Source organism: Rattus rattus, chromosome 1, assembly GCF_011064425.1.
Source record: "Rattus rattus isolate New Zealand chromosome 1, Rrattus_CSIRO_v1, whole genome shotgun sequence".
Taxonomy (NCBI): domain Eukaryota; kingdom Metazoa; phylum Chordata; class Mammalia; order Rodentia; family Muridae; genus Rattus; species Rattus rattus.
Genome location: NC_046154.1, coordinates 197967231 through 197990697, shown reverse-complemented (window position 1 = coordinate 197990697; position 23467 = coordinate 197967231). Strand labels below are relative to the sequence as shown.

General features: G+C 43.2%; 1 protein-coding gene across 1 annotated transcript in view; it reads right to left on the bottom strand.

The window, feature by feature from the left end:
* Grip1 (glutamate receptor interacting protein 1) overlaps positions 1 to 23467 on the bottom strand; it is a 383638-nt gene that overhangs the window by 59570 nt on the left and 300601 nt on the right. Inside the window, exons 11-13 of the mRNA XM_032912970.1 lie at positions 19243 to 19429; positions 18527 to 18672; positions 8046 to 8126 (exon numbers count right to left, since the gene is read on the bottom strand). Of these exons, the coding sequence (XP_032768861.1) occupies positions 8046 to 8126; positions 18527 to 18672; positions 19243 to 19429 (414 nt within the window). The remainder of the gene's footprint in view (positions 1 to 8045; positions 8127 to 18526; positions 18673 to 19242; positions 19430 to 23467) is intronic.

Here is a 23467-nt window from a genome sequence, read left to right as displayed (position 1 = left end):
ATGCTTGTGTATATATTTATTCTAAGCATATACACATATAGCCCCTATTAAAATGCACAAAAAAATTATTACCAGTCACAGTGGCCTTTATAATTATGGGGGTAGTACTTCCATTTGACAAGAATTTGATAAGAATTTAAAAAATCATTTTTAAAAGAAACTTTCTTGGAATTAACTGTGACTATGAGAAATCCTCTTTATTTACAAAGTTTGGAATTCATTTAGGATATCAGCATTTGTGTAAAAGACAAGTGTTCTCTGAGAGAAGATGTTTCATCAACCTGAAGCTTGCAATGATTTCCTTCTAGAGAACATTAAGGGGCCCCTGAAGTAAGATTTTATTATAAACAGGCTGATCATTCCATAATAATCACAGAACCATATCATATCCCATAATCCCATCTGAATCCCAGAAAAATGTTTATGCATAAGAACAGATGGTTTAACAGCTCAACATCATATTTAAAGGAAAATCAACAACCCCAATACCTTACCCACTATCCCAATTAGTCCTGAGTAAATGTTAATGAGATTTTGCTTAATCACTATTTAGCTCACAGCAAAGAATGCAGAACAATCTATTCACTACAATTAGCTCAATATTTAAACCTTCACTCAATGATTTGATATGACTCACCCCTACAAACATCTACTGATTTTACTCATGTCGTATTCTAAAACAAACTTAGTTCTGGGCACACACGCGTGCATGCACACACACAAATAAATAAATCTTTATGAAACAAAAGCATTATTCTTCTAGTATCTGTCAATGAATCTGCACAGTATTTTGCCAACCTGTAGTTACCCTCATATAGCATGCAAGGGCCTTTTTTTTTTTTTTTAACTAAAAAGGTCCAGATTCCTCGGAAACAATCCATGGGAAAGTAGCAATGGTAGAAGCAAGAACATACATCAAACCCTCCCCTTTTTGTGAGACAGGAAGATGGTATCATGACATAGAGGACAATCCTACAGTGTCTTTCCTGGAAGCCAGAATTTTCATATGCTCTACACACCTAAGTGTACATGGTAGCCACCCTCGCCTTACAGATTTTCCCCTTTCTCCTTCAATGACACCAATTTCAGAAACATCAAAGGTTCTTCTTGGCAGATGTCTCCTGGAGTGAAGTTATTGAACACAGAGGTGTGTGCAGACCTATATGGGCTCTGTCTCTGTTTTCATTACCAGGTAGACAGGGCAGTGAATCCTTGAGCAGTTAGTAGCACCCTACCACAACGCCAAATCCTAGAAAACACTAAGCCAAGGATATGCTTCTAGGCCTATAGGGCTCGAAAACCTACCAAGCAGGTCACTATCATTACACACTCACAGGTTTTATACAGACACGCAGCTTTGGTATTAGAAAAACAGAAGGACAATGTAGAGTAATGATGAAGAAATGACAGTTAATGTCATAATGGTTGAATCAGAAGCCCTCGCTCTAACATGGCTGGGTTGAATGCTTGGGGACAGAGTCCTTAGGTGCCTCATCTGTGCAACACATGATGAAGAGTCACACTCTTTATCTGAGAGCTTCTGTTGAGAGCGTTGTGTGAATCATCACAGACAAGTTGGTTAGATCCGTGCATACAGGCACCCGGCCTGCAGAACTGCTTATTGTTATTACTACCTGGCCACACTGAACTCACTTCCCCTCTCCAGGATTTACACAGAGCTTTCAATCTTTCATTTGTCACGGTCCTGATTTATCTGATCTTACCCACATATGTGGCTCTTCAAGAGAGAGTAACACATGATCACTTGATGCTTTGGGTTTGATTGATATTGTCTGCAGAACCATGCCCTTGATTAGCACAGATTTCCAGAACACCAACTATGAGCTGAGCATTACTGCACTGGGCTCTGGCCGTGAGATCTCAGAGAAATTGATTTAAACTGGAGAGGGAGAACTCCTTACATCTCATGAGGCCATGAGAAACAAGATAGCATTTTCTCTTCAGAGACGGCGCTTCTACTGAAGTAGCCATATCAACATTCCATTGGATGGGGGAAGGTGGTAACCTTCAATGAATGGGTCAAGAGGGTGACTTATAAAGGAAGAGCTAAGACTCTGCTCTGAAAACCACAGACAAACAACAGCACTTCTTTGAACTCCCAATGCAACTGGCCAAATAGACTGAAAGGGGGACAAGAGGCTGACACTGTGAAATCGTGTGGGACATTATGGAGGTTAATCTCAGTAGTGCCTTGTTCCAACTCACACTTGATAACATTAATTTTTAACTCAAAATCCACTTGGGTCTCTAATGCCACTGTTAAGGCATACAGGCAGTGATACATGTGTGCTGTCTACAAGACTGCTCGGGACTCGCCACAACCATCAATATATGTAGCATTGCAAAGTTGATTTTTTTGTTTGTTTGTTTCCCGTAAGTACATATTCTTGAACCTCACAAGGAAATGCTGTAATGCTTTTCGGAATGTATGTGTGTGTTTTCAGTGTGTGTGTGTGTGTGTGTGTGTGTGTGTGTGTATGCAGTCTATGTGTCTGCATCTATGTGAAGGTCAGAGGACAAACTCAAGTGTCACCATCGGTTACGTCACATACCTATTTTGAGAGGGTCTTTTACTGACCTGATGCTAACCAACTTAAATAGACAGGTTACCCAGCAAACTCCAGGAATCTTTCTGTCTCCATCTCTCCAGGGTTGGGATTATAGGTGTGTGATGCCACACCCCACATTTTTACATGGCTTCTGAGTAGGGAGCTTGGGGCCTCATGCTTGAAAGGCAAGCATTTAACAACTGAGCCATCTTGACGGCTCTTCTTACTTGTGTCAAAATTTCGAGTTCGTAGAATCTGGTTAGAAATTGTTCAGGAGTAAATCTTCAATTTCCTGTTTCCCCAGATGAAAATAGAGATGATTCCTGCCTTTAAGGTGACTCATTTGTGATTTTGAGATTTGAGAGTGTGAAAGCAATTTCGTTCGGTGGAAGCCATACTTGAGTTTTGATATGTGAAGCTAGCAATGCGCAGCACAGCAGTCTCTTGTGGTACTGTGCAAAGGGAGGAAGCCCTAGCTTCCCGCTGGTCATGAGGTTGCAGATAAACACTGCACACTACAGAGCACTGCATTGCTATGCCGTGTGAATAGTTTCCATAGTTTCCAGTCAGTTTATTGGGGACATACCTCCACATCCGTTTGAGGACCCACACTTTCAACTTTGTTTGATTCCACTTGTGAAATAACATATAGCATTACTATTTTATTTTTCAATCTCAGTCGTTCTCTGTTTACATTGTATTATGAATCATGGGGGTTTGTTCCCTTCCTTGCTGGGTCATCACCACATCCATATATCTTTCTTGCCTCTCCATTCTTTCAACATCGTTTCTTACAAGTAATCTTTGCAAGAACTATTTGCTATTCGCTTTAGCATGCCTGTGTCAACAGTGTCCATGAACAAGTCAGAGAGCATCCAATTTCTTTCCTTTTCTGCAAAATTTAGTTGCATTCCCTTATTCTACAGACATATCTGGCTCCCATGTTTGAAGACATAGCTCAAAGCTTCTGAGAGGTTTTGGAGAGACACTTGGTTTCACTGATGAGTGGAAGGTAGCTCACAGATTAATTAGTTCACTCTTAGCTTTCAACTAATCCTTTTGTCTGAGCTATATCCTCATTTTTACACACGCCAAATTCTGGATGTGACCAATTCTTGAGCCCCTTGGAAATATAAGGTGCATTGAGGTTCCCCATCATAGTGTGTAACTGCCATCTGCTTTCCTTTGCTTGATATTCATCTAGGATTTGCCCATTGAGAAACCTCACATTTCTCATGCCAAGATAGCATGCACTGCCCTTCCATCGTTCAATCTCAGAAGTGTTAGAAATCACCCTCACTGGGAAAAGCTTATTTGTGTAGGAAAGATGAGAATGCGTTGTGCCTGTCACACAGCACCCCTTTAAGATTTTATGAAAAACGAAAACTAAGCTTTTGGTTCTGCAATGACTTCAGTCGCATCATAAAGAAAGGCCGGGAAATTAATTGCCTGCATAGAATGCTACCCTTTGCCTTTCTGATCCAGGCTCTGGGAAGGTTCCTCAAATCAGATGGTGACAGGGCCGCACTGTGTGGGGATAGCAAAGCCAGTACTCAGGCTGACAGGATGTGTTGGGATCTTTGTTTTGCCTTTTGTTGGTTTTGGGTCTTTGGGTAGTTACACAGCCCAGCCACACCATTTCACTCTGTAAAATGGGCCATCACAGGGCTGCCGTGAGGACTAAGAAAGGAAGCACACACCATCCCAGAGTGCCATGTCTAGCTTAGGAGGGACAAATCACTGCTGCACAGCTCAGCAGACATGGCAGTGTCTAAAAGGCTTTAGGGACAAGGGCACACACAGGGCAGTGTCAACCAAAGTTCCCTGACTTGACAGGCAAGCGTCTTTGTTGGATGATGGGGTCTGTGATTCTGGACTGGTTGGGGTGGGGTGGGGCAGCAGGGTGTGGCTGTTTGTGTTAGTTTACCTACTGCAACTATTATAATAAATCATTCTATATCAACATAGCACCAGTGGAACCAATGTCTGGTTCTAATGTGCTGTGACTGTTTTATCAAGAACCCACAAGAACTGGCCTGAAACTGCTCACCACATCCAAATGCAGAGGTGGTCATTTTTTAAAACTCTATTGGGTCTGCAGTGTAGCTGGACACTGAGGTCTTGTATGCCTCTTGTGATGGAGGGCCACTTCCAAACACAGAGGGGAAGAAGGAAGAAGGGATTTTGGATAAAGATGGTGGGAAAATTCTGTAAAGCATGCAGGGCCTCAGCCTCTCAGAGCCCACATGTGTTTGATGAGAAGGTGCTTGCCTTTCCTGCCAATATCATATAATTGTAGGGAACGCTAGATTTAAAAACCATATCTTTAAAATTTATTCTTTGAGAGTTTCATACTATACATTTTGGGACGAACATTAGATTTTTGTTATCTAGAGATGTGTTTAAAGGATTTCACAGGGTTTTGAGTAGAGTCCTGAATGATTACCATTTTACAAGTGCTGAGGTTTCACAATATGTTTTGTTAGTATATATATATATATATATATATATATATATATATATATATGAACATGCATGTATATGAATATATGTACATAGTCATATATGTACACATATACACATATGCATATGTATATACACATGCATATGTATATATTGTATATGTATAGATATACATATATGTATCCATTTACACAGAGGAACACTTGGGCCTCTTGGTTCTACTCTTGATTATTTTTTAAATCTTTAACACATGCATTAGTCTGCTCAGCACTTTGTCTTCACAATGTTATTCAAAGGCTTCTTTCTTGGAAGAACCCAGGGCTCAGTAGAATGTTACTGATGAAGACGCCTTGTCCATCCATACAATAGATACAGGCAATGAACGAGGATCTGTGTGTGCTAGGACCTGAGTGGGGCCTTTGGGTGTTTACACCCTCATTGCAGTGAATCCAAATCCTGGCTGGCCTTTTTGTCCTTGTTTTTCTTTTGCAGGGAATTCTGGTTTCTTGACTTGCTAGTATTTTCCAGGAAGAAATAGGCTCAGCATCGTGATGATCACCTGTGTAAGTGCAGTTGGAGCTCTGAGAAGTGATACGAGTGTGTGAGAATGTGTGCATCCCTGCCCCACCCGGAGCAGAGCAACACTCACTCACGATTCACAAAGAACAGCTGCCTGTGTCGGGCCGAGGCTAAGACTTTCCTGTAGCAGCTTGTGGATGTTGACACTGTTGACATTAGAACAGTTTTGACACAACCCTGCCCCTGAATGGGAGTCCTCCAGACACTACCTTCTCCATTGCTTCAATGCCTTCAGTCTCAAAGTTTACTTAAGGAGTTTTCTTTTCCTTTGGTTATTTAATGTAAATGCTCTTAAAATTTATAGAAGTAAAAATTTAATTTGTTCAATACCCATAAAAATCAAGGGCTGAGGAGATACTCTGTAAAGTGCTTGCCACAGAAGCAGGAGGACATGTTTTTGATCCCAGAACCAATATACAAAAGCCAATCATGGTAGCAGGCACTTGTAAAGCCCACACTGGGCAAGTGGAGAAAGGCAGTGCTGGTGCGCAGGGAATGGCCAGCCTGTGCAGTCAATTGGCAAACTCCAGACCTTTAAGAGATGCGTTTTCAAAAAACGAAATGCACAGCTCCTCTGAAATGACATAAAGATAGCTTCTGCTTTCATATTCAGGACATGCACACACACACACACACACACACACACACACACACACACACACACACACACACACATACCTGCACACCTCACAGACATACATCTATCCACTGGACTAGGGATACCTGCCGTTCATTCACAACTACACCATGTTTGCTTTATTCACATGTTGTGTCACATCCTAATACACGTGGTGTTTTATATGTTCTAAGTGCTACTGCATTTTTGTCTTCCTACTTCTCTATCAGAAGGCTACTGGGGTCCTGGGGGACAGCATCTTATTCTTTGCAGAGGCTGTGAAATGCAGTAGCACTCATTTTAGTACAGCAGCAGATACATGTGGTTTTCATTACGAACAGCAGTGCAGTCTTAGTGTCAAATTTATATCGTTAGAGTTGAGTTGGACAGCCCTATTTCACACTAGCCAATCGAGGCCTCTTTTTCTTTACTTTGGCATAACACTGACATAAACTCGCCGGGCAGTGTGCTGAGGCGTTTTTATAGCATCTCTCCATTCTTTCTGGAAGGGACAGAACCAACGTACTCTTGTGGTCAGAGCCCCTGCTTCCGTGGCTCCTCTGGTCTTTATGTGCTGGCCATTTGCTTCGTATGCATGGGGACATGCATTGATAAACTCAGTTTGTGGACATGAGACATACAAAAGAATCTCAGTTTCTATCCCATCCTATAGAGGACCACTGGGATTGAAAATGTCAAAGTTAGTTTGTCAAGGAAGTTATAAAACTTGATCCCTGGGGAGGAAGAGAATTAAGCCCATTTACAGTCTATACCTTTTGGTCTGGTTATCCAGACAAGGTATCATGAGTAACTTAGAAATTTACTTAAAGGCATTGTTTGAGACTTGTGATTACAAGATACACAGTATCTCTAATTGGATTGTATCTGTGATGCGTGACAGATGCATGATAGACTCAAAAAAAAGTATTTTTGGATTAGATTATTGTTTCTTGTCTTCATTAGACAGCGGTGTAGGATATAAAAATATAGAGATCCTGTCTGTATATTTCTGTTCATCTAATTATTCATCTAATAATTTATACACTGGCATGTGAGAAATATAGAAAACTTCCTGGGAAGCATACAAAGTACACAAATGCTATTTTACTCAAGATTTAGCCTTATACTTCATAGAAATATTGTTTCCATTTATATTGTTTTCTTTTCTCCCTCTCTCTCCTTTCTTCTCTTCTCTCTCTTCTCTGTTTGTGACTCTGTCTGTGACTCTGTCTGTGTCTCTCTGTCTGTCTCTGTCTCTGCCTCTCTGTCTCTGTCTCTCTGTATATGTGTGTGCAAGTTTGTATACATGCCTATGAAAACCAGAGGTTGACACCAGATGTTCTCTTCAATTACTTTCTACATTTCTTTTTGAGACAGAATCACTCACTGAAGTTGGAGTTCACGGATATAGCTAGACTTTCTGGATAGCACGTCTCAGAGCTCCGACTGTCTCAAGCTCTCAACACTGAGATTATTAATGTGTGCTTCTGGCCCAGCTCTTTCCATGGATGCTTGGGCTTTTCACTCAGAGCCTTATGCCTACATAGCAAGCCCCTGACCAACTAAGCTCTCCTCTGAACCTCTGTGTCCATTTTACAGACAGAGAAATACAACAGTGGAGAGAACTTGAAACATCTTCTTCCCCTCACAAGGCTTTCAGGTGCTGGCTGTTGTTCACCTGACTCCAAAGTTTCATACGGTAACTCTGAAGCCTGTGAAGAAAATGTAAAACATTCACCACACCTGGAAACCTGTTGGCAAGAGAATTCTACAGATTCTTTGAACTCTGTGTTTTAAGAGAAAGCCGTTCTACTTACAACTGATGGTTATTCCAAGTTCCACGCTGTGCTTCTTAGGCAGTTTTACATGAAATGTTCCACTACTTGGGATGACAGATTCTGTAATTTCAAAACAGAAAATAATATTTAGAGAACGCAGAGGACTCTGGGTATTGAAATAGCCTTCCAAATTAAAACATTTCCATCCTGGAGAGGGATGAAGTAAGAAAGAGTCAGGAAGTTCTAAGTTAAACCTTCCATTACAGGGAAAGGCTCCTTTAGACTCAGAGGTAAACAACTCACAAGTGTCAAGAAGTCCCTGAAGCTTATAAGACTACCAAGGCCTTGTGACTCCTAAGATTATCTAAATAGTAGGAACTTCTTGGGAGAGAGGAGACTGATCAGAGCTGTAGAGCTGTGTAAATGTGAGGTCCAGTGTTACAACTTGAGTTATTACCATACTGGGGTAGGCTTTTCAGGTGATCAGCTGTTCCTTGAGTTGTCTGTGCTCTTATAAGTAACACTCACACTCTTGGAGGTAATCACAATAAATTCATTAGTTTTTCAACTTGGATTTCCATCGATCATTGTTGGCTCTGTCCCTGTCCCCCTATCTGGGATCTGTAACTGTGACTTTCTGAGGCCATCAGGACTTCTACTTTAACTCCCCGGTGACCGTAATGTTGGCATCTTCAGACCTTTCTGGAGACCCTCAGCACCTCCACGACTTTCACTCTCAGACAGCTGCAGCTTTCACACCCCCACCTGGGGTCTCTAGCTGGCAGTCAGTCAGTCAGTCAGTCAGTCAGTCAGTCAGTCAGTCAGTCAGAGGCTCTTCTGTCACCAACTGTCATTTCCTGTGTGAGAAGGACTACTTTGCATGACATACTCCTTTGTCAATCTCATGGAATGAATTCAGCCACATCCCTAGACAAGCACCCCTCATCCAAGATCCCTGAAACATTATGGAGAGCAAAGGAGACAGCAGAAGAGGAGGATTGTGGGGTGAGCAAACTAACCTCCTTTTACTGCTTAATGAATTTCACCAAAGCCTAGCTCACCCTCCGATGGGTGAAGCTCTAACTTGGAAGGCTATGCAGGTGGAACTACTGGGCCCTCAGGCACCTACTCTCAACTGTTCACCATGTGTGAAACACATTTTGCATAGCTGCCCAGCAGAGGCAAAAGTTAGGAAAAAGTAAAGAGTCCTCCTTTTCTCATTCTGCCTTAAATTGTTCTTGGTCTTTTGTCCTTTCCCTTGAGAAGTTTAAGCAGTAAACTTTTTACAAGGCCAGAATCTGATCTTCCAATTTGGAAGGTTCGCCACAGAGTGTTAACCTAGAGAACACAATAAAAATTTGATTTCCCTCAGCCCCTCCAGGCTGCTAGAGAGTCACCTGTAAAAAAGACCCCCAAATTGCCCATCTGTTTCAGTGGCACAACATGGTCTTTCCTCCCAGCATCCTCCTTCAGAGGAGTGAGCGAATCTGCTGACGTCCTTAGTTCCTCTCCGTCTTTAAAAATCTCTCCGGGACCAGGCCAGAGTCACAGACTGACTTACTGTATTTGCCTTCTGTTCTTCTCAATGAACACTTGGAAGTACCAGGAAGTGAACCTGCATATATTTACTTATTTATCTATTAAGAATTTGTATGTTTCCCATTTTTTTGATGGTGTAGTAAAAAATGAAATCTGCCTCTAGGTAGAGATGACCCTTCACCTCCGGCTTATGAGTTAATTCACTCTGACAGGTCAAAGACCTGTCTAGGGGACCACCCCTAAGAAGGTGGGTTCAAGTAAAGATGAAAATAATACACTTTGCCTTCCCAGGATTCCTGCTTAGTACAGCCCTTGTGAGCCATCCTGGAGTTTAGATTGGTCTGCCTTATTTCTGTGTTAATAGAAAGGCGTAACAATTCACCTTTCTTCTCTCTTTCTCTTGCATTCGAGCCAGAGCCTAAGTATGCCTTTCAAGTGCTTAATGCTTTAGGCTTTCTTACTCCTTTTTTAAAAGAAATTGTTTATTTTATGTATATGGGCACACTGTAGCTGTCTTCAGACACACCAGAATAGGGCATCAGATGGTTATGACCCACCATGTGGTTGCTGGGATTTGAACTCAGGACTTCTAGAAGAGCAGTCAGTGCTCTTAACCACTGAGCCATCTTTCCAGCCTTCTTACTCCTCTTCTACAAGGCTCCTTTCCCACCACCTGGCTGACTACCTGCCAATGGGTGGCTAATGCCCACGTCAACGCATCCTTTCTGTTCTCTTCCTCCCATTCTCTAACTTGAGACATCTCTAGCTTGCTTGCTCTGAGGTCTCTATTTTAAACTCTAATCAGTCGTGTTCACTCTTTCATTTTTTTCTATTTTTTTTTCCATTAAGGAGACCGAGAACCCCAAGAGGGATTCCCTGGCACTCTGATAAGACTTCCTGAGATTTTAGGAGACATATCTTTCCTAGTTTTGAATCTTTCAGTCAGCTCAGAACATGAGCCATCTCTGCCGTCCTAGACAGACAGCATCGTGAACAAAACTAGGGCTGGACAATTATTCCAGTCAAGCAATAGACTCCAAAAAGACAGGCTAATTTTGATACGCCTGAGGCAGAAAGAGAAATGAAGTAGGTAAGAATCTTGGTGTTTTACTTTCTGATGTCAGGTCTGTCTGTGTGTATTATAATTATTTCCCAAATATTTCTCCTTTCCCTGCCTCCCCTCCATTCCTTTGCCAAGCCCCAAATGTCCACGGTTCTAAAAACAGAAGATAATCTTTCTCCATCCCCTAAGAAACCATTTAAGAATCTGGAGTTAAGAAGAAAAGCAGGAGTGGCAGGTTTGGAAGGGGATGTGTGTGATCCTCTTGCACCAAAACTGGTCTGCAGAAGGAAACAAGAAATAGGCCAGTGTGCAAATGGAGCAAACAGAGTACCAAGCTAAGGCACACCAGATTGGAGCCTCTCTGGACTGCAAGAGACCATGCTTCCAAAAATCCCCCATTTTGCCCAAACCAGCTGAGGTGCATTTCTGTTGCAGCAAGCGAAAGCTAAAAATATTGGTGCATTGGAAGATGGGACGGGAGCAGAGATCCGCCATCTGACTATTCACAGGCAGAGCCAGAATGCGGGATTTAATTGGTTAGAGACAACAAGTATTCCTTAGAGAGCCGGAGCATCACTATTTGAGGAGCCATCTCCTGTAGGTGTGGCTGTTTTCATTCACGCATTTTAAGAGTTCTCTGAGAAAACAGAGAAGAGATGCACAATGCGTGTTTATGTTTCTGCATCCGTGTGCATGCGTAAAACTCCCACAAATGTCGTCCAGAATCACAGAGCCCTGAATCGCAGAGTGAGAATAGTCGCTACTGAACCTGTTGGTTTTGTAACACTTTTAACTTTTTACATCTATTTATTTGTGTGGTGTTGCCTCCCCTGTGTGTGTGTGTGTCTGTGTGTCTGTGTCTGTGTGTCTGTGTGTGTGTCTATGTGTGTGTATGTGTCTGTGTGTATGTGTCTGTCTGTGTGTGTCTGTGTGTGTTTGTCTGTGTGTATGTGTGTGTCTGTGTGTGTATCTGTGTGTGTGTCTGTGTGTCTGTGTGTGTCTGTGTGTGTGTCTGTGTGTGTGTGTGTGTGTGTGTGTGTGTGTGTGTATCTGTGTGTGTGTGTGTCTGTGTGTGTCTGTGTGTGTGTGTCTGTGTGTGTCTGTGTGTGTGTGTCTATGTGTCTGTGTGTGTGTCTGTGTATCTGTGTGTGTGTGTCTGTGTATCTGTGTGTGTGTCTGTGTGTCTCTGTGTGTCTGTGTGTCTCTGTGTGTCTGTGTGTCTCTGTGTGTCTGTGTGTGTGTCTGTGTGTCTGAGGCACAGTACACATGTGAAAGTCAGAAGACAACTTGTAGAGTTGGTTTTCTCCTTCCATCATGGAGGCCCTGGACACTGAACTCTGGCCTGGCAGCAAACATCTTCATCCACTGCACCGTCTGGTTTGCTCGCTTTTATAAAGTTTTAATGTGGGGAAATTTGACCGTGATTAACACCACTAATGACATTAGAGGCGATATTATGCCTTCTTGGAAAACAGCAATGGATCACTTTTGACTCCACATGATTTGAGGAAATCTCAACAGCGAATGGGGATCAGCTGATAAATCTCTTGGATCAAGCTGTAGCTTCTTTTTCATCTTCAGATGCCAGCGTGATACATTTTATATTTGGTATCCCTCCCCCCCATATAATTATTTGGTTGATAAAGCAAAGGCATGTTTAATGTGGAGTTCATAAACAAATACTGTTAATGAGGAGAAGGCTCCATTATTTGGACAAACAACAGGTTTAGCGTCAGTGGATGCCATTCTGCGAACAAACGATGTTTGCTTTGTAAGACCCTTGTGATTACTCCGCACTTCCCTGGTTTTGCTCCATCTTTGTTAAAACTATAATTAAAAACGCATCTGGGTAAAGGGGTTTCCTTCTTTCCCATTGGCCTGCTTTTCCGCCCGAAGCACTCACTGTCGGTGCAGTGAGATAACCACCACATCCTAATTTATCAGCGTGGGCACCCCTGTGAGGAATGTAAATGCTTAACTCTCCCCGACACGGATGGAGCACTGGGCCCTGGTCGACGGCAAACAGCACTCCACATGCCTTGTACTGAGACTTCCTCCCAGAGCAAATTACCCGCAGAGTTGGAGTGGGAACGTTAAGGTCTTGTGGTAGTCACCATATAGATCATCGTTTAAAAGAGCTGAATGTGAGAAAATAGAAGATGGGCTCTAAATCTGAAAAATCACATGTACGGGAAAGGATTCCAATAAAAGAAGGCGGACGGCTTAAAGTTCTGTTTCGCAGAGTGATGGCGTCCAGCATCTTCTACTTCAAATACCTCTCTCTTAAACCAACCAAGGGGTTGTTTGCACAGCAGTGCTTGTTTAAAGAGACAGATTTAGGCGAGAGCCTAAATCCCATCCATCCATCCATCATTTAAAATATTAATTAAATAGAGATGGCTGATCATCAAGAGCCAAGGATTGGAACATCCATCTCGATGTATAAACTATTGTGAGGCAGAACTCTGGACATGGGTGGCTTACATCCAGGCAATTAGGCACAAATCCAGAAGGGCAGGGCAGGCTTGGCAGAGCCTGCGCCTGCCTCCACACATTTCCTATCTGGGTCCCAAGTTCTTAAATGAGGAAACGGGATTTCTTTTAATCTGATTGTAAAAGTTTTCAGTTGTGATTCCTGAATATCAGGAATGATTAGCTGAAGTGCTTTCCGAGGGTTTGAATGCTGCACCTGTGTCCGCCAGGAGAATAGTGGTATCAATTAGCGATGTCCGCCATGAGCAATGGCAGACAGGATAACAGAGAGGAACACATTTTTTGTTTTTTCTGAGCCTAGTGTAGATGACCTAGAATATCGATTTTTGTGACCTTTATTAAAGCAAGTTGGATACTGAATAAAGTATGCTTAATAGATACAGTTCCTACTTTCTGGGAACTCAGAGTTAAGATATTAAAGTATTAAATCAACAAATATTAAAAATATATGTATGCATATTAAGGATTCATGAGACACTAAACAGATTTCTGTGATATATGAAATGAAACGGATTTACAATACGAGCAAATATTTAGACACTGTGATACTGTTTACAAAGACGGCGGAACTGTGCTGGTCCTTGCACTGCTGTGGTGCAGCGTGCAGTTGCTTCCGAGCACCCTGTGGTGCTCAACACAGCCTTCTCCCTGCATCCCAGGTGCAGGAAGCCTGCTCTAATGGTTTCTTGGTCATTTTGTTTAGCGAATTTTTAACCAAAGAGGCAGGTAAGCAATAGAGGGAAGGTGGGCCGTTAGTCAATAGACTAGGAGCCTACCATTTTCTTTACTAGGACCTAGAGTTTCCCTACCAGAAACTCAGTTTTCCTTTTCACACATAAAATGGAGGTGTAGGATTGTAATTATTTATTACTAATTTTCTATCACAATATTAAATATACTCTGGGGCCACTGGACTGCCTCTGTATTCGATGACCAAACTTTTTCTGTCAACTGATTCCTACAAGGACTTTCCACCCAAGTCCTGCTTGGACACAGGAATCAGAAGGCACATACTTTCAAAATGATGGGCCATTACCTACATGAGAAAGGCAGACCATTACATACACGAGAAAGGCGGATTGTAGGAGAAAGCAGTCCCAATAGACCAGGAGCCCCAGGAAGATTGGCTTCAAAACCAATTCTGATAAGAACAGAAATTCATAACCAAGTTTCCTCATGGAGCCACATGTATTTCATTAATTCCTCCCCTCACGGATTTGCAGAGAATGGGCTGAGGCCTCTTTGTATTCCAAATGCCATTTGTGTTCTAGACATGCATTTGTAACCCCAAACAACAAAATCCCTGAAGTCATTGACTTTTCTACTGGAGAATGAACATCAATACAAAATGGCGCCGGGTTCTGGACGAGGAAGAACCATAAATGAAGGCACGAGAAGGAGGCTTTCATGAGTGAAGGCCTACATGCCTTAAGCAAAAACCCAGGCATGTAAAGGCATCGGGGGATGGCTGCTGCAAAGATGTGCTACAAGACTGTGACTGGCATTCGGGGTAGCACATCACTCCCATCTCAAAAGCTTTCGTTGAGCCAATGGTACTTGCTTGCAAGTCTTTCCCTGTTCCCAGATCTCTCTATTGGAATTTCACATGCAGGCAGGCACGCAGGCAGGCACGCAGGCAGGCACGCAGGCAGGCACGCAGGCAGGCACGCAGGCAGGCACGCACGCAGGCACGCACGCAGGCACGCACGCACGCAGGCACGCACGCACGCAGGCACGCAGGCACGCACGCACGCAGGCACGCTCGTTCTGAATTACTTCAGCAGCGTCTCTGCCTGGAATTTTGATTGCCGGTCTCTGAAATTCTGCCTCTCATTTTGTTTTGGCCTCAGACTCCTAACCATCACCTCTCTTCTGTGCCTCCTCTGACTATATCCGCTTCTTCTTCGAGACTCCCACTTCTCGCAAATCCCACACCTCTCATTCCAGTGGGTCAATCCTTCACTGATTCCCACCACAGTCGACTTACACCGTTCTTTGAACACAGGCTGCCGTAGTTTGGAGTGTGACCTTGGGAGTCGGCCTGCTTGGGTTAACATGTCAGCTCTAGCACTGACTCTGTGCCCCAGTCTTCAAGCGACATAACAATAGTAACCTTTTCCAGTGCCGTCATATTGATTAAATGACCTATGATACACAGTGCTTGGCCATGCAGCAGGCCAGAACACAGGCACTCTCACATCATGATAGTCACTGGACCAGCATCATAGCGCATCATCTAATCTCCTAGGACCCAACCCTCCTGGACTGAAGCCCTTCTGCTGAGCTTTCTCTGCAAGTCTCAAACTCTGGTGTGATCTGATAATCCATTTCTTTGCTTGTATTCTTTGGTAGCTGCCATTCTGTAAAACCAACAGAACCAGGGCTAGAGAGTTGGCTCAGTGGTTAAGAGCACTTGTTCCTGCAAAGGGTTCAGGTTTGATTCCTAGCACCCACATGGAGGCTCACTGCCTTCTCAGGCACCAGACACACACATGTGGTACAGACATATATGCAGGGAAAATACTCATACACACAAAATATCTAACAAAATAAACAACAACAAGGTCAGAACACACCAACCAATGAAATAGATCACTACTTCTCCATGAGAGTTGAGAGCAATAAACAGACAATGCAGATGGGGCCCTGGTGATTTGAATATGCTTGGTCTAGGGAGTGGCACTAATAGGCCTGTTGGAGGAAGTGTGTCACTGTTGGGGGTCGGCTTTGAGACCCCCCTCTTAGCTGCCTGGAAGTGAGTCTTCCCCTGATTACCCCAGGAACAAAATCTAGAACTCTCAGCTCCCCCTGCACTGTGCCTGCCTGGACACTGCCATGCTTCCCACCCTGATGATAATGGACTGAACCTGTGAGCCTTTAAGCCAGCCCCAAATAAATGTTGCTCTTTATAAGAGTTGCCTTGGTCATGGTATTTCCTCACAGAAATGGAAACCCTAGCTAAGACAATGACTTTAACAATCATTGACCCACTGGTCATTTCTTGGTCCTTCTCTATATCCAGGTACCCTCCTCATTTCCCCATCCTGGGCTAATCCTAACACTTCTCCACATATTTCTCCCATATTCTAATAGCCACATAACCTGCAAGTCCCTCCTCTTCCAGCCATTCTTTCTCTACTCGGACTGGTTGTGAGCTCCTCCAGGACATACACTGGCCTTTCTTATTTCCCCTTCCACTGATCTGAACACAGCAGCATCTAGCTCAGTAATTGGGCTCGGTGGTTTTCGTCTGGATGAAGACATACATAGGCTGGTATTTCCCCTCTCATGTGGGTAGCGGACCTGGCACCATGTATCTAAAATAGAATTCCTACTGCTGTCTCCAGATGACCCTCTTCTTGTAAGATCCAACAAATTCTCGATCAGGATGCTGTACATCTGCCAGACTCTGCCATCTTTAAGCCCCTCCTCAAATCACAAACTCCACCCCTGCTCTTACTCCTTCCCTAAGTGTTCCAGCAGCCATCCACACTGCATAGCTTATTCCCCTGGGTCAGCCTCTCATGCTCACTGCTCCCTCTGCCAGGAAGGCTGTCTTCCCAGGCTCCTGCCCTGCTTATGCCTTCTCCCCACATTAATCTCTGCTTGAATGTCACTTCCTAAGAGACTCTTCCCACGAAACGGCTCACCCTCTGCTAAATCTATGGTTCTCTATTCTGCTTTATTTTCCACAGTCACAACGTCATGCTGATAGCTTTTGAATTTAAATTTCTATTTCTTTTTTAAAGGTTATATGATGATAGAAACATTTTTCTCTCCTGTCTGTTATTTCACTTAGACTCTGCAAGAGAGTCACAACAGCAGGAATTTGTTGGCATATGATCCCCGTTTCCAAAGCTATAGCTCTACTGATTGGTCAAAGGTCCTGGATATGTAATGGTTGCTATGTGAAGAAGACCAACCAACCTATCAATCAACCTTCCTTCCTTCCTCTCTCCCCCCCTTCTGTCTTTCTTCAGTGGTGCTGGGCATCACATCAAGGGTCACTGTGCGTGCCAGGCAAGCTTTGTACCACTGAGCTACCTTCCCAGCCGATGACTTTCTTAAATGGGAGCCTGCATCAAATTCTAAACCCTGATAGCTACCGTCTGGGAACATCTCCAAATTCCATTAGACTCCTCCTCTGAGACTTAGACAAGTCCTTAGCCTAAGATCCAAGAATCTTGTTCCTGGAAGGTGGAGTACAAGAGAGAATTAATGATAGAGGTGGGGAGAAAGAAAAAAATACCCTGTGTTCTTCGGCATATGTAGAACTTAGATTTAAGTCCATTTATTTTCTTTCTTTCTTTCTTTCTTTCCTTTCTTTCTTTCTTTCTTTTCTTCCTTCCTTCCTTCCTTCCTTCCTTCCTTCCTTTCTTTCCTTCTTTCTTCCTTCCTTCCTTCCTTCCTTCCGTCCGTCTGTCTGTCTGTCTGTAACTATCATCTGTCTGTCTAACTACTATCTATCGTCTGTCTATCATCTTTCTGTCTCTCTGTCTGTTTGCCTGTCTACCTATCATCTATAATGACATGGAAACAGAGGGGTCTCTTTTGGGGGAGGAGTAGGATGGAATAACAAGAAATAGAAAGGGTAGTGGGGAGTGATTACAAGCAAAATCTATGTATGACGATGCCATAAGAAACCCATTGTCCTGTATACTAACCAAATTAAAAAAAAAGACCACCATAATAAAGTAGAATTCCTCAGGGTCATTTAGCCAATACCCATACCCCCTTCCCTGCCTCTGACACCTAAGGTTTCTCTCAGTATTTTTTACTCACGGGCTCTCCACACACTCATCTTGCTCATTCGTGACATATGGGCATCCTGATCTTCCTTGTCTGCATTAGGGATGATTTTGCTCATCTCTTAGAATCCTCTTGACCCTAGAGAAACAATCCTGGATCCCTCCTTGTCATTTCTCATGAGTGTCAGGTGTAATTCTCTTTAATCTCAAAGACCACGTATTCAACTATGGGGCTTGTATCCATTTCATGAGTTTTCACTGCTCCCTGCCTGACTCTCACATGTTCTATGCAGCAGGAAGTTACACAGGGTCTAAAGAATCCAGTCTCTCTAGTACAAAGCTGCAAAGCCAGAAAGAATAAAGGTGACGTAAAGGTAGATATCACTTGTTAGATTTGTCACATTAATTTTCAGTTGTTCCTGTGTGGACAGTTTAATGAATAATACAAACAATTCAAATTGACATCATAAGCATCTTAAACAAAACTTGCTGTGTGTGTGCATGTCTATAAACACACACACACACACACACACACACACATATATATATATATGCATATAGGTATATGTACATACCCACACACACATAACTATGTGTCTTTCTGCCACATTGCTGATATGATTGTCGTATGTAGCCACCTCCTGACTCTATCACTGGCTCGAGGCTCAGATTTTTACCTGCAACATCAAACTCGATTTCCAGTGTGACTTTGCTCGTGATGGAAGAGTCTCGAAGGAGCTGATTGGCTTCCTCAAAGGTGCTGTCTTCTGTTGGGATTCCATTAATGGCCATGACTCTGTCTCCAATCTGCAGCACACCACATCTAGTTCAGAACCACATGTGAGAGGCAGTAATTAGAGGAAACAATATCACGGGGTTGAACTCACCACCCTGCCTCATTTACTCTTTGCAGAATAGCATAAGCATTTGATCTCGTTGAGCTGCTGCAATTGGCATGCATATTAGGTCAACTGCAATGCCCTGCACTCTTGAATCCCATAGTTATAATTGTGGGCAAGGGGGTTCTTAAGTATCCCAGAGAACCAATTAATAATCATAACTACGATAGTATGATAATCTGACCAGAATGAACAGATATTAAGATGAACGCACATTCCTGCAGTACAGAGACATAACTTTGTTGAAGTTTAGCCATTTTTTGAATAGATTTGTCCCCTTTATAAGTAATATAGCCTCTAGTTTTCCAATGGACAAAATCTGCTAAATAAAATCACTCGTGCTCATAATTCCTCCGAAACCTGATCAAGAACATAAAATTTTATCATCAGTGCCTTTCCTACACTGAGCCCTGTTCCATAATTTATTAGCTATTCACAAAGAGCTGGTGTCAGAAATGCAGGGCAGAGAACCTTCTGGGGAAAGAGTACCTCACCTCTCTGCTGGGCTGTCAGCTTCAATATAGGAAATCAGAGGTGGGGAGGAGAGAGTCTCTGTGGCAAACACGCTGCCCTGCAGTTGGATTCCAAAGCCAGTGACAGGATCAGCCGTCAGCACAACCTCTGTGGTTTCAGTGTGAACAACCTGTCCAGCCAATCCCACAGTGCTAGAGGCTAAAGACACTAGAGGAACAAACGGGAAGAAAGTGACTGTAGGTTCAAGCAGGTGTCAGCATTTCCAAAGTAGGGTTCCAGCTGAATGGGGTATATGCATGTCCCAGTTTGTTGTGCTGGGGTCAGGACCAGAGTAGCCCCTCCATGCCCCATCAACTGTGAAGAGACTATGGGACGAGCATAGCCTCAGGGTATGTCATCTAGTCTTCTCCCTGCAGGCAGAACTGGGACAGTGCATCTGAGTCTTCTCACTTCAGCCATATGTGATTGTGAACAAGGCAACCTTCTGTTTTGAGGAAACAATCTCTGTGATCCCCAGGGATGATGAGGCTACACTGGTTCCCAATCTTTCTCCAGTACTGAGTGGGCATGGTGAGTCATTCAACTTTTATATAGTCCTCTTATCCCAAAGTTTTCTCTATATTTTGTTCTGGCTTAGCCTCCACTCACCTGTTCCCTCACATTTAATTACATCTCTGGCACTAATGGAAGTCTTTAGCCATACATCTCCCTCTCTCTCATTTTCGTCCCCAGCTTTGATCCTGAAAGGACCACTCCATTTCCAGATGCCTTTCTTTGCTCTGCCCACAAGATTTGGCCTCTCGTGCTTGAACACACTGTCTGTCTGCAAGGGTCCTGTGCTTTTGGGTTCCCAAGCCAGGTGAGGAATGGGAGAGCATTTCTCAAACCCTGGACATCTCTCTGAGAGCATGGAAGGAGTGGGGCCTCTCCCCACCAGGTTTGAACCTACTAAACTCCATAGAGACAAAGGTTACATGATGATAAACCCAGTTAGGCTCCTGTTACCCTTGCCAGAGAAGTGGCTTCTCAGAGATCATGTGACTTGTCTGGTAATCTAGCTGCTATGCTTGGAACCCTCTATTCCTGTCCCCCACCACACCCCAGCACATCCTCCTTGTCCTTTTCCCTCCCCTCTCTCCCTGAACAGAGCTATATAATCTCAATCAATGAGCTGTCCTCTGGACCAGCCTCTGGGGTTCATTCATACTTGCTATACTCACTACGGCCATTCACACCACCGGAGACCCTGCTCTCCAGCTCCTTTCTGAGACTGCTGATAGGGGGCAGGGGACCCATAGTGCTGAAATGTCACTTTGTCCGAAATGGCTCTTTTAGCTTCCTACTTTAATTGAAGGATCTTTCTAACCCTCCTCCAACTGAAACTCATTTTCACTCTCCTGCAGGGGACACGAGAGAGCTTTTTGATACTCTTCGCCCACTCACAACATGTTCCCTCCTCAAACTATTTTAAATTCCATATTCTGTTCTTACTTTTGCAGCCTAGTCTGTATGCTTACTCCTTAGTTTCTCCTAATTCCCTTGTCTCCTCGTTGACGTCACGTCTTTGTCTTCCCAGATCCTAGCTTTAACCCCTAGCTTTCCCTGCCCTTATCATGGCGACAAACTTCTGACATACTTAGCCTTTGCAGCTCTTCAGCTCTCTCAATGTCCTTTACTAGCAAATCCATCCTTCTTCAGCTCTCTGTCAATGCAGTCTGTGGCCACACCCCACCTTCCTTTAAAAGATCGCCAGGACTTTAATATTTGAATCTTCCTTTTTAATCATATCCTGTATTAGTGACTTTCCCAGCTCCTACAGTCGAAGTGTCATCTCTATTGAACTTGTGGTACAATTTCCTGTTGCTTTGAGGGCCTACAGCTTCTCACACAGTATTATATGCAATAGTCCTCTTTAAACCACAGACCTTTGTATTTTGAATACAAACAAAATGCTGGCTGAAATAAGGATGGGAGACCCCAAAACTCTCCACAGCCTCAAGGGGAGAGCCTGGGGCTTGTAGTTGTAAGTCATCATCTCCAGGTTGACTTCCATTTGTATTTTTTTCTCTCCACTTTGTACTTGGAAGCCTGGGGACCACTTCAGTGAAGCATCTGTGACCATCAGAGATTCTTAAGCACTGTCTGATCCCCCAGGCTCTACATTCAGGACTCTTTGGTAATGCCTAGTCAACTCCCCTTCTGTTACTGAATTGTTAAAACCTGCCAGAAAGAGAGTCAGCTCTAAATTCTTATTATATTCCACTGGGCCCTTCCAATTTAATTCCTTAAGGATATATTTCAAATACCTCCAGCCTCTTATGGGTCAAATGGCATTGCCTATGAGAATGAAAAGATTCAACCATTTAATGAGTGTTTCATAGATAAAATCCCTCCCAACCTCTTGATCTCTGTTCCATCAACTGCTCTCTCTCTCTCTCTCTCTCTGTTCCTTTCTCCTTCGTTTCCCATTTCAAGAATAAATCTTCCTTATGGTGCTTATTTTGAATCTTTAGTCTCATGTAGTCAGACTTGCTATCAACCCCACTGAAGATAACGTTGAACTTCTGACTTTCCTGGGATTCCCATCACCCAAGCATTAGGATGACAGGTGTGTGCTATCACAACCCTTTTTGATTTTCTCCACTTTCTAGCCCTTCTGGGATTCTACACCATTGAGGACATCCCCCTTTTCTAAACTTTCCCACCCATTCTCCTAGCTTTTCTGACTTTGCTCTGTAGAATTGATCGCTGATTCTGACTCTGCTTCAAATTTGTCTTCTTTTATTCTTTGCTAAAACTACTCTCACTGATGCCTTTCTGATTGAAGAAAAATCAATGGCCTCATTCATTCCAACTCTATGCAGAGACGAGCTTCGGGAACATTGTAAATTGTTCCTTAGGTGTTGATGAAGATTTGATATTAATTTCTTACTGTAGCAGCCCCTGGCTGTACCTTCTCCACCTTCTGGTACATGCTGGTCTTCAACCTCAGTTCTGTGCTCAGGTCTCTGATTCAAGCCCTCACTGCCCCATATGACTTCTGTAGCATCCTCTCTCTCTCTCTCTCTCTCTCTCTCTCTCTCTCTCTCTCTCTCTCTCTCTCTCTCTCTCTTTGTATCTCTGTCCCTGTCTCTCTGTCTGTCTCTTTCTATCTCTCCCTCTCATTTCAGTGATAAATTTTCTCACCAACGAGAATTTCTTAATCTACAGACACATCTTGAAAGACTTCAAATTATTTTCCAAATTAGGGAAGTAATCTTGACTTTCTCATTGCCTTTCTTATGTTGAAGAAAACACAATCCTGTTTCTCGTCTTTTGGTCTTGAAATATCAACGTGGCCTTTGACTCACTTCCCATTGTCTCAAATTGGTCAATTGACCAGTAACATTTCTACTTTTACTTTCAACCTAATTTGGGCTTTTATCTCAGTCATTCTAATACACACATATCTGGGTTCTTTCATGCTCAGAAATGTCCCTATTCCATCATCAAATGATTCCTTCTTTAATGAATTTTGTTCCAATATCACTTGTTTTCCTTTTGGAAGTCATACTTCATTTCAGTGTATCACAGAGATAATCAGCAGTCATTCTTCACCCAAACTTTTCTGTCGTGGAGATCATTGGAACTGATAGCACATGGGAGGACAAGGCAGACCATTTGATTAAGAGAGGTAATAAAACATCGAAGAAACAAAACCCTTTTCCTTAGCAGGCCAGCGTCATTCTTTACCAGCTGAGTTACCAGGTAACAAAGCCTTCACTGTATATGGAAATGGAGTAGCCCTCAAATCTACTCTGTGTAGATGGTAGATGGCTTAAAATTTACAACATGTGACTTGGGGCTAACACCTTAATTCTACACCATACGCTGCTGTTGATAACATAAAACCATTAGAAGATGCCATTTTCTATCAGCGAGAGAAAGGTCTCTGAAACGAACTTCCAGGGGACACAGAGATTATTGGGGGCAAGAAGTTTATATGAAGAATTACTTTATTGACACATGGACAGACAGACAACACCATGACAAGGACTCTGAGCAGAGTTCAAATGCCAGCATCACAGGCAGACAGCCTGGCCTGGGACTCTGAAGACTAGGTTCCCTTTTTGCAGCCCTCCTGAGAAAGAGGGAAGACTTTGATGTGGGACCCTGCAACTAGATTTTCCTATTTCCCAGCAGGAGGCAGGGAAGAGGGTAGGGAATCAAGATGTGCAGTCATCTGTACCCACTTGACATAAATTT